We start from the raw sequence: 12,760 nt of genomic DNA on the forward strand, positions 1-12,760 counted from the left end.
AATGCTCACAACAACATCAAATCACCAATTTAACATGAGATTCAAGCCTAAGAACTCCAAGAACTCTTAACTTATGCTTTCGATCAAAAAGTCTATCAAATCTCGTCCGAATGACCTGAAATTTTGCAAGCACGTCACATTCAACACTACAGAGCTACCCCAATTCTCGGAATTCCATTCCGATCCCTAGATCAAAATCTCACTATCGGACCGAAACTTCAAAAATTTGACTCTCACCATTTCAAACCTAAATTAGCTACGAACCTCCAAAACACAATCCGATCACGCCCCTAAACCCGAAATCACCCAACGGAGCTAACGGAACCATCAGATTTCCATTCCGAGGCCGTCTTCACTCCGTTCCGATTACGGTCAACTTTCCAACACTTAAGCTCTCATTCTGGGACTAAGTGTCCCAAAACTCTCCGAAACTCAAAACCGAACATCCCGGCAAATCAAAATAGCAGAAATAAACTCGGAAAATCAATTAATAGGGAATCGGGACGTTAATTCTTAAGACGATCGGACGGGTCATCACAAGTAAATTCAGAAAATATAATTTTTTAATTAGTTAAACTTAAAAAAGTAAAATGTTCAAGAATATAATATCTTTTATTTGTCGACTTCTCAAGTTCATCGACCTTCAAATTGAAATTGGGTTCAATATAGACGTAGAAGCTGAGTGGCGCGATAGCAAAGTTGTTACTCCCTCCGTTTCAATCAATTAGATGACACACCTTTCTTATTAGTCAATTTAAAAACGAATGACATATTTTTAATTGAAAATTATTCAACTTTAAATTTTTCATTTTTTTACTCATTTTACCCTTAATGAGAAACTTTTATAATACCACAAAGCTTTTATCCTTTAAATTTTTAAGACCATAATTTTCAAAAGTATCTCTTTTTTCTCTTAAACTCCGTGTCGAATCAAATTACCTCTATCTAAATTGAAACGGTAGGAGTATTATTTTTATTAAGTTGAACGCAAAACTAACCAAAGTTCAGAAATGGTATGAGTAAGTAGTAACATGTTAATTCCTTCTAATCACATGAATGTTAAATGTCAAAAGAAAAAGTGTCAATAGAAAAGTCATACGTAATAAAAAAAAATGAAACATTTTTTTCTAAGTAGAAAATTAAGAGGGGTCGGAGTGATCTCATGATAGCAAATTAACTAACTAGTTAATGATAATTAGCTTATGGATTGACTTAATAAACAACAATTATATTAGCATCCTTTCATGTCGGTTGTTTAATGCTCTGTTTTAAAAGGCAGAATTAGGATTCCCCGGTGCTCGCTCTGGGACGGGGCACTCGTAAAACGCCTCGGAATTATGTATGGGGCTTAGTTCCGTAAGACTTATGCCTCGGCTTTCGGGGCTTACGCCCAATGCCCAGCTTATAGGGCTCGCCTAAGAGAACTTTATACAATTATGTGTAACTAACCTTGTAAATCCTCATATTTTCTTAATAAATCGTTGACTATTCAAAATTACTTTTTTTAATCATAAATCATTAAGTTAGAGTATTTTATGTCATAATTAAAATAAAAATTATTGCATTTATCCACTAAGACCACTATGATAATAAAGTTTAAATAAATATTTCATTTAAAAAATATTTATTTATTAACTTTTATTATGTCTTTATTATATAATAGTCCATAATTTTTTTATAATTATTTTTCTAAATATTATTTTTTTCACATTTACAGCTTTGACCGCGTGCCTGTTGAAGAATGAGCCGGCGACTCATAGGCAGTGGCTTGGTTAAGGGAACCCACCGGAGCCGTAGCGAAAGCGAGTCTTCATAGGGTAATTGTCACTGCTTATGGACCCGAACCTGGGTGATCTATCCATGACCAGGATGAAGCTTGGGTGAAACTAAGTGAAGGTCCGACCGACTGATGTTGAAGAATCATCGGGTGAGTTGTGGTTAGGGGTGAAATGCCACTCGCACCCAGAGCTAGCTGGTTCTCCCCAAAATGCGTTGAGGCGCAACAGTTGACTGGACATCTAGGGGTAAAGCACGGTTTCAGTGCGGCAGAGCGGTACTAAATCGAGGCAAACTCTGAATACTAGATATGACCTCAAAATAAGAGGGGGGCAAGGTCGGCTAGTGAGACGATGAGGGATAAGCTTCATCGTCGAGAGGGAAAGAGCCGGATCACCAGCTAAGGTGAGATGCAATACTTATAATTTAATAGCTCAGTATTAGCTAGTAACTATTTACAAATAATTAGTTATCATGGTATAGTATGTTGAATTATGTGTCACTCAATTAACTTGTTGAAACTTAAAAATCAATGATGCTAGAGAATCATATTTAAATTGTGAATTATGTTTTTATACAAACTCTCTTTCAAATAGAAAGCATATTAAATAAAAGGAGTATTTAAAATAATTAAATTATAATAGAGAAATTCTTTCAAGATTCATTACTCCTTAAGAAATACATATAAGATTTCGTATCAAATACATCACTTTTGATGTTTGAGTTGTAACGACGTTGTAGTTAATTTACATATTATGATATATATATATCATACTTTTCGTATTATTCATAGATGAATTGTAATTTATAAATATTTTAAATAGATTATTTGTTATAATATTGCGATTTTAATATAATTTTTATAATTAATTTTCTATTTTATACTATCTTAAAATTCTTAAAATTAATAAAATTTAAAGATTCGTGCGAGTTCCACCCATGTCTCCAAGCTTACGCCTCGTCTCGTCAGAGATAAAACGTCTTTACTCATGTTCTGCATTTTAAAACATTGGTTTAATGTGTTGTTTTCACGTTCACAATCACATTGATGTTTTTGGAGGCTACTTATTATGTACTATACTACTCCTTTGAACAAAAAATAAAATAAAATCACATCAATGAAAATTGGACCAAATATTTATATGAGGGTCCAAGAAAAGATAACGTATTTGTTCAAATCTTATCCACACAGTCACAAGTGGATAAGTTTGGCAAAAGAAGAAAAGGCAAACGAGGGAGTAATAACGACTTTTCTTGATTAGCAATCCATAAGTTTCCTTTAATAGTAAGAAAAGATTCTAGTCATGCTTCTTTATGGAGCATATGTATCTATACCCACTTTTTTGTGTCACGTTTTAATTTGTGTCTGTTTTGCAAAAAAATTTACAAGTGTACCCGTTTTTTCGCATAACTTCAGCATACGAGGCTGAAGTAGCAAAGACAATCACGCAAAATTTCAGCATTTCTAATAGACGGACCTGAAATTCAGCTCTAAAGCTGAAGTTTTTGTTTTGTAACTGGCGAAAAGTTTTCGTAGAGCTGAAGTTTTCTTAAAAGAGATCCCTTTTTCCTCTTGAATGTATGCTTTCACTGCAGCTATTGTATCCTCTTGAATGTATGATTTGTATCGTTCGACTTAGTGACCATGGATCTATGACAGTAAACAAAAGATATAAACTACTATTCCAATGAAATAAAATAACATACATTAAGTGAATTATCTTTGTCTTTTCAGACACAAATTATCCTGCCAACTTTTGGACTAAAACTTAATAACTAGATTACCCCCCCCCCCCTCCCCCCCAAAAAAAAGAAAGAAAAAAAAAGAAGAAAACGAAGGAGGAGAAGGAGGAGGAGAAAGGGGCCAAAATTATTTAAAAAATGGGTACAAATTAAAATTTTAAAAAAATAAGTATAAATTAAATAGGGGCGACCAAATAGGGCACCCCATGCAATTTTTACCTTCTAATCAATCCATGCCAACCCTCCAAAAAGAAGGAACAAGAATTAAAAGGTTCACAGTATTTTTCTTTTGAGAATAAATAGTTTTCTCCGAATTGTCTTGGTAATTTGTAACAAGTTCTTTTGTTTATTTATCATTAATGCAAAAAATTTGAATCAACTCCTTGTTACTCCCTCCGTCTCTCATTATTTGTTATAATTTTTTTGTACATGTTTTTTAAGAAAAATTAATTAGGATGAGATTTTGACTACTTTATCCTTATTCTTATTTTAATATTCAATCTTTCTTCATTGGTATTTGAGCAAAGTTATCCACAATTAAGGTGTTTGTAGTCTTCAATGATAATTATTACTAAGGATAAACTATTTTTAGTAACTACGGCTAATAATATGAAACGAAGAGAGTAGTTATTAAATTCTAAGAATATCCTATAGTAAAAAAAGTTCTTCTATAATATACTCTCAATGGTCTACTTTAATTGTTTTTTTTGTTACTTTTTTGTGGTCCATAATATTTGATTTTTTCAGATATCAAAAGAAATTAACTTCTTCTTTTCAAAGTTGCCCTTGGAGTAAAGAACCTAGGAGTATTTGTTATATTTTCAAGGAACAAATTAAGGTTAATATGATTAATTTTATTTATAATTAATATTAAAAGGTGAATTCCTTAATATGCATGAAAACAGCCAAAAAATCAATTAAAGTGGACCGAAGCAAGTAATATATTAATTGCCTTCTTATAAGTAACCTACAATAAGCTTATGATTCGATTCCATTTGACTTGCACAAAAAAGATTTTGCGTATTGCATTGTTTCGACTAATGATTCAGATAGTTTTACATTTCTTGACATAAAATATATTCAAGGTTTATTCTCAAACATATCTAGCCAACTACTAACACTATTGCTATCTCAAGCTTCCTTTTGTTAAGGAATTCTTTCCAACAAAAGAATGACTTTAAATAATTGTAAATGTAAAGGCTGAAACAAACCTTTTTTTATTATTCTCTTCAATTTCTTTTAATGTGGTAAGGTAAGTAGGTAATGAAATGGAGTTTTTAAGGGTCTCTGCTGAGGAGTCTCAATAGAGTGATGCTGAATTGAGACATGTAAATGGCACATATATCAATTCTATATTGAATTTTGGTTAAGTCGTTCACTTACTATATCATGCATAAATGTAGCAATAAAAGAACCGTTTACGACGAGGCAGAATTAATTTAATATTTGGTCAGCTCAGCCACCACAATTAATTTACACCTAAATTGGAGAGGAAGTAAACGTACAAGACTTGAACATGTTGACTTTGTTATGGGTCCTTTTTGTACAGAGAAAAGGCACGTTTCCTCAATTGATTACCCTTTCTGCTCACTTTAATATAAGGATTTTCAAAAATTGTTAGCCCTTCAATTATGTCTTGTCAGCAACTCCTGTGCATTCAAAGTTTTACTCTTTACTTCAACTCAACGCGACCATTCTTGACTTTTCAAAGGTCCAATTAAACTTGATATGGACAGAAGGTGCATCACAGGCGCATTACATCATATACGACTGTAGATGATGATATTTTTTTTTTTTTATAAATTGGAGTGGGACGCGATTGGCACCAGAAAACTCCCAGATATAAGGATACAAGTGTGATGCACGACATATACATAACTTGTAATAATCAGTATTTGAAAAGAGGGCATAATTGTCCTTTAGCTAGAACTTAATTAAAAAAGACAAAAGAGGAAAATAAGATAAATAAACAAATAAATATATAATGAAAATTAGTTGGGTCAAGCCCACAAGAAAGAAAGGAACGTACTTCAGCACAACAAAGAAAAAGGATTAGGGTCTTTGGAATTGAGGTCAAAAATAACAATTGAAGATTAAGAGAGTTCAAAGAATTGAAGAGAACCAAAAACAGTGAAATTATCCCTGTTTCACGAAGGAGAAAAATGTGCAAAACTTGACACTGCAGAATTGTAAAGCCAGGAACGATATCAACACTCGGCAACATCTGCGAATTCAAATAACTTTTGATTTCTTCGGGTAGCATTTAAACTCCTTATTTGAGCCTTCATGATAAATTCTTAAATTTTCTTATTTGTGATAAAACAATAAAAGTAGAAGAACAATATTGCAGAGAAAGAGAGAGTAATTCTTATTGAATTTTGGGATGCTTTACAATGGGGTAAGACCCCTCTATTTATAGGGAAAAATGACTTAGCCACAAAGTAAAACTCTCTACAAGATAGACATTCACTCTAAATAGAATTCTATTCATAACACTCCCCCTTGAATATCTACTCGATAAGTAATGTGCCTCATTAAAACCTTAACTAAAATAAAACCCAATGGGAAAAAATTCTAGAAAAGGAAAAAGAGTACACATGTTTAATAATACGCCTTTTGGTTGCCTCGTTAAAAACCTTACAAGAAAAATTCGGTGGGACAAAACCTTGTAAGGGAAAAAGAGTGCAACGCGCATTAACTCCCCCTGATGAGAGCATCAATTCACATCCTTGAGCCTTCACATCCCGATTTTGTACACTAGCTTCTTGAAGGTTGACGTTGGTAGAGATTTTGTGAACAAATCAGCCATATTATCACTTGAACGAATCTGTTGCACATTGATATCACCATTCTTTTGAAGATCATGTGTGAAAAATAACTTTGGTGAAATGTGCTTTGTTCTATCTCCTTTTATGAATCCTCCCTTCAATTGAGCTATGCATGCTTGCATTATCTTCATACAAAATTGTGGGTAACTTGTCACATTTCAAACCACATTTGTCTCGAATAAGATGTATTATAGACCTCAACCACACACACTCTCGACTTGCTTCATGAATAGCAATTATCTCAGCATGATTAGATGAAGTAGCCACAATTGATTGCTTAGTCGATCGCCAAGATATGGCAGTGCCTCCACAGGTAAATACATAACCTGTTTGAGACCGATCCTTGTGTGGGTTAGATAAATACCCAACATCAGCATAACCAACCAGATCGGGACTGCAATTATTGCCATAAAATAAGCCCATATCGGTAGTCCCTTTTAGATACCGCAATATGTGTTTGATTCCATTCCAATGTCTCCTTGTAGGAGCAGAGCTATATCTTGCTAAGACATTAACTGAAAAAGTTATGTCAAGCCTTGTAGTATTAGCAAGATACATTAGTGCACCAATTGCACTAAGATATGGTACTTCAGGACCAAGTAGCTCTTCATTCTCTTCTTGAGGCCGGAATGGATCCTTATTCACATCAAGTGATCGAACAACCATCGGAGTACTTAATGGATGTGCTCTGATCACGCCCAACTAAGCCTATTAAAAGACTACGCGGCGTTGCAAATATAATCCGGGGTATTATGCCCCAAGTCAAATCCCACAGGGAATTAACGTATCAAGAGAAGTCTTTGAAGTACTAAATTCTTATTAGTCAACCTCCTCAAACTTTGTGAATACAAGTGGTGTTATAATTACTACGACATCTATTTGAATTAATAAAACAAAGGTTAATTAATACGCAAATGTAGACAATTGGAATAAAGGCCTAAGGTAATGGCTTACCTCGTTGTAGATTTCCTTAGTCGTATATTTCTTATAGCTATGAATTAGTTATATCTATCAATCACGAACTCTCCAACTATCATAACTCTCTCTCAAGTAATTATGATAATTTACTAGACGCACTCCCTCAAGCTACGCTAGCTATATTCGCATTACAATTCACTTAGATTGCACCCGAGGTATCGTTATCTCTACTCCAACCTCTAAACCCTCGGTTATGACTTCGGCTATACTCCGGGAGTGATGTTGTTCAAACAATTACCTAAATATGCACTCTTTCTCAAGTAGATACATAATAAATAGGCATGGCTAATTGAGGATCCTTTCAACTAACCAAAAATCAAAACATAGTTGAACAAATAGAGATTAACAACTAACTCAAAACTATATTAATATCACAATAAGTTCATCCACAACGGGTTCAACCAAAACCATAGATTAAAAGAATTAGCCACTCATAAAAATGATAAACATCATAATAATAAAATTCATTACAAATCATAAAAATAAAAGGAAGAGGAGAAGAACTTGATGTAGAAAACTCCTCTTAGCTCCTTGCCTTTCCTATTCTTGTTCTTAGCTAATAAAAGCTGCACACCTCTATTTTGGGAGAGCTTAACCTTCTATAGGTTAAGTGAATTTGCCCCCCAAACTTCCAAAATTACCCCTGACGATTCTGTTCCGGAATCTGGACTAGCGCGATCGTGCATGTGGGCGCGCTAGTCCAGGTCTCATTTGTTTGGTTCTTTTATTCTCGTCTTTTCGCTCATTCAGCTCCTAGGGGTCTTTCTTGCTTCAAAGTAGCTCCAATCACAGCTTTAAGGCCTCATACAAGCTCTTCATTCCTCCAATACAATTTAGAGCTCATTTTTCATCATTTAATTATATTAGAGCATTGAAACATAACCAAGTTGGGGCAAAAACCATTGTCAAATGACAGATATCTAGCCTAATATCATGCTCCATCCATGTAAAACCGTTTCAATACCTTTTCTATGTAGGCAGATTGATGAATAAAAATTTCGTTTGCCAAATGTTCAATTTGCAAACCAAGACATAATTTTGTCTTTCCGAGATCTTTCATCTCGAATTCCTTCTTTAAATAATCAATTGCCTTTTGGAGTTCTATAGGAGTTCCAATAAGGTTTATGTTATCAACATATACGACAAGTACAACAAATTCCGATGTTGTTTTCTTTATAAAAATACATGGGCAAATGACATAATTTATATAGCCTTCCTTTAATAAATACTCACTAAGACGATTATACCACATTCGTCCTGATTGTTTTGACCATACAACGATCTTTGCAATTTGATTGAAAACATTTCCCGGGACTTTGAATTATTTTCGTTTGACATTTTAAATCCATCGGGAATTTTCATATATATCTCATTATCAAGTGAGCCATAAAGGTAGGTGGTAACTACATCCATTAAATGCATGTCAAGCTTTTCATGGACAATAAAACTAATGAGATAGCGGAAAGTTATAGCATCCATAATGGGTGAATATATCTCTTCATAATCGACACAAGGCCTTTGTGAAAATCCTTGTGCAACAAGGCGTGCCTTATATCTTTGTACCTCGTTTTTTCTCATTCCTCTTGCGTACAAAAACCCATTTGTAGCCAACAGGCTTAACACCATTAGGTGTTTGGACTACAAGCCCAAAAACTTCACGTTTTGCAAGTGAGTTCAACTCTGATTGGATTGGTTCTTGCCATTTTGGCCAATCAAGTCTTTGTCGACATTCTCCAACAGATTGAGGTTCAAGATCCTCACTTTCTTGCATAATGCTAGATGCAACATTATATGCAAAGACATAATCCACCACTATATCCACTCGATTCAACTTTGTCTCAATATCGATTGGATTTATTGATAGTTCCTTATTTTCTTGATCCTCAGGCTTAGTGGATTCCTCATGAATCTCAGAATTTATTAAATCGTGGATTTCTTCATGAGGTTCTTTCGTAGTGTCATTTTGATCATTTGTTTTCCTTTTTCTAGGATTTAGATCTTTGGAACTTAATGGTCTGCCACGTTTTAGGTGTGCTTTTGACTCATTTGCTATGACACTAGAAGATTGCCCAATAGGGGCATCAATACAGATTGGAACATTCTCTGCAAGGATATGTGATTTTGTTATCCTTTTCAAATCCGTAAATGCGTCTGGCATTTGATTTGCGATTCTTTGCAAATGGATAATCTTTTGCACCTCTTTTTCACAAATAGAGGCACGTGGATCAAGATGAGATAATGATGGATTTTTCCACAAAATTTCCCGTTTTGTTTCACCAACTTCTCCCCCTAATTTTGGGAAAAGTGTCTCATCGAATCGACAGTCTGCAAATCGTGCAGTAAACAAATCCCCCGTCAATGTTTCTAGGTAGCGAATGATGGAGGGCAATTCAAACCCAACATATATTCCTAACCTTCTTTGCGTACCCATTTTGGTGCGATATGGCGATGCTACAGGCACATATACTGCGCATCCAAAAATTCTTAAATGGGATATATTAGGTTCATGACCCAAAACTAGTTACAACGAGGAATATTTATGATAATTTGTCGGTCTGAGACAAGCTAGCATTGCTGCATGCAAAATGGCATGACCCCAAACAGAAGTGGGCAACCTCATTTTCATGAGTAACGGTCTTGCTATCAATTGCAGACTTTTAATTAAAGACTCTGCAAGACTATTTTGAGTGTGAACATGAGCTACATGGTGTTCCACTTTTATCCCAATTGATAAGCAATAATCATTAAATGCTTGGGATGAAAACTCAACAGCATTATCAAGTCTAATAGACTTAATTGGATTTCGGGAAATTGTGCCCGTAATAGAATTATTTGTGCCATTAATTTTGCAAATGCGAGGTTGCGAGATGACAATAGGCACACATGGGACCATCTAGAAGATGCATTTATTAAGACCATAAAATATCTAAACGACCCACTAGATGGGTGAATAGGTCCACAAATTTCCCCTTGTATACGTTCCAAAAACGCAGGGGACTCAATCCCAACCTTTTTTGGTGATGGTCTAATAATTAACTTGCCTTGATTACAAGAAGTGCAAGAAAATTCATCATTTAAAAGAATCTTTAAATTCTTTAATGAATGCCCATTTGAGTTTTCTATAATTCGTCTCATGATAATCGATCTAGGGTGTCCCAATTGATCATGCCAAAGTACAAAAGTATTGGAATCAGTAACCTTTTGTTTTACAATAGAATGTGCCTCAATTGCACTAATTCTTGTCCAATACATGCCACAAGATAAATATGGGAACTTCTCAATAACCCTCTTTTGGCCAGAGACATTCTTGGTAATGATGAGATATTCAAGATTATTCTCATCTATTGTCTCAATATGATATCCATTTCGACGGATATCTTTAAAACTCAACAAGTGTCTCTTAGACTTGGAGGAGAACATTACATTCTCTATGATAAGTATTGTTCCCTTAGGCAGAGTTATAGTAGCTCTTCCAGAGCCTTCAATTAATTTACTACTACCAGAAATTGTAGTAACATCTGCCTTACACATATTTAAAGGAGAGAAATATTTCTTCTCTTTGAATATTGTATGTGTCATACATGAATCAATTAAACAAATATTTTTACAATTGAACTTTGATCCAAGTTTGCTATGTGGAATATTCATATTTGCTTCCCATTGTTTGACATACAAAAGAAATATACGAATAAATATTAGTATTTTCAGAGAAATAAACTAAGCTTACAAACAATTTGCTTGAACAAAACTATTAGAAGTGCAACATATTTTTCCGAATTACAATCGGCTTGTTCACTATTGTTCTTTTATCTCACAGAATTTCAATAATCCGAAACTTCCAAAATCAGGACTATGAAATGAAGTGAAAATAAATAAATAAAATTCGCGTGACCATTACGAAAATTCACATGGTCGAGTTATGTAGATTGACGCCTTATACCTTAACAATCAAAAAAGAGAAAACATCTACTTGGACAATTGTGAAATTTTTTTCTATTAATTTATACACATAATCAATTATACATAATTGATAACAAGGGTAATAATTCACTAATTGAGTTGCTATTGTACATCTTACATCTGTAAGTTCCGGTTTTCGCTAGATTTTTTTTTCCGTTCCTCGATAAAAATAAATAAGCAGAACTAACTTTCAAAAGACTTACTTTAACAAGGCAGAACTAACTTCTATTGTTCAACTCCAGTAACTGATTTTTTTTTACATCACAATTACTTTAACAAATAATATATTAATCCTTGAAGACTAAATAAATTGAAACATCGTTTGCAACGAATACTAGAACTACATTTAATCAAAACGAACTAATACAATTTTATAAAACAAATAAAACTAATAACTACTACTCATGTAAAGAACTATGATTACATGATATTTATTCACTAACTACTATGAATAGGCAAAAATAAAAATTAAACTACTCAATCATCTTTAACAACGGATCCATCACCGATCAAGTGGTATATTTTCCCATCAGGGCACTCAAAGAAGTCTGCCACATCCAAGTGGGTGATGTCAAAATCATTGTCAGAGACAAAATTAGCTTCAGAGCCTTTGTTCTTTAAAGATGCTTGGTAAAGCTCAACCAAATATCTTGGTACACGACAAATATTTGCCCAATGGCCTTTTCCACCGCAACGATAACATTCAGTTTCTGAACCATTTGCCTTTGGTTTCTAATCTTTCCCTTTCCACTTTTGGTGGTTATTTTTCTTTGGGGGGATATCAACACCAGGAAAATTTCTTCATTGTCCACGGCCACGGCCACGACCATGACCACGACCACGACCACGAATAGGGCCACGACCTTTTCCATGCTTAGCATAATGGGAATACACCTCATCCACTTCAGGCAATGGTGTAGACCTAGTGGGTCGATTTTCGTGATTTCTCATGAGCAAGTCATTGTTTCGCTTAGCCACAAGGAGAAGAGAAATCAACTTAGAGTACTTTTTGAAACCTTTCTCTCTGTATTGTTGTTGCAAGACCATATTGGAAGCATGAAACGTTGTGAACGTTTTTTCAAGCATATAATAATCAGTGATAGTATCTCCATAGAGTTTCAATTTAGAAGTAATTCTGAATATTGCAGAATTATATTCAGAAACAGACTTAAAGTCTTTGAGCCTCAGATGAGCCCAATCATATCGTGCTTGTGGAAGAGTGACCATCTTTAAGTTGTCATATCTTTCCTTTAAGCCATTCCACAAAACAAATGGATCTTTGACTGTGAGATATTCTATTTTCAACCCTTCATCAAGGTGATGACGCTAGAAAATCAAGGCCTTAGGACAGTCTTGGGTGGATGCTTTAGTTTTGTCTTTAATGACATCTCCAAGACCCATTGCATCTAAATGGATTTCAACATCCAACACCCATGTCATATAGTTCTTGCCCGAAATTTCAAGGGCAACAAACT

General features: G+C 34.3%; 1 protein-coding gene across 1 annotated transcript; it reads right to left on the reverse strand.

The window, feature by feature from the left end:
* Positions 1-11,762: 11,762 nt before the first annotated feature.
* Positions 11,763-12,512, reverse strand: LOC138878126 (uncharacterized). The gene is made up of 2 exons (XM_070157787.1): positions 12,098-12,512; positions 11,763-11,995 (listed from the first exon to the last, which is right to left on the reverse strand). The coding sequence occupies exons 1-2, from the start codon at positions 12,510-12,512 to the stop codon at positions 11,763-11,765; spliced, it is 648 nt and encodes a 215-aa protein (XP_070013888.1).
* Positions 12,513-12,760: the final 248 nt, after the last annotated feature.

This window comes from Nicotiana sylvestris, chromosome 9, assembly GCF_000393655.2.
Source record: "Nicotiana sylvestris chromosome 9, ASM39365v2, whole genome shotgun sequence".
NCBI classification, from domain to species: Eukaryota; Viridiplantae; Streptophyta; class Magnoliopsida; order Solanales; family Solanaceae; genus Nicotiana; species Nicotiana sylvestris.

What these genes read in the sequence shown, in the direction of transcription:
- LOC138878126 (XM_070157787.1), bottom strand. Translation starts at nt 12,512, where the DNA reads ATGGTCACTCTTCCACAAGCACGATATGATTGGGCTCATCTGAGGCTC. An exon ending in TCATGGTCGTGGCCGTGGCC is followed by an intron (nt 11,996 to 12,097) that starts GTGGACAATGAA and finishes CAAATGGTTCAG; the next exon opens with AAACTGAATGTTATCGTTGC.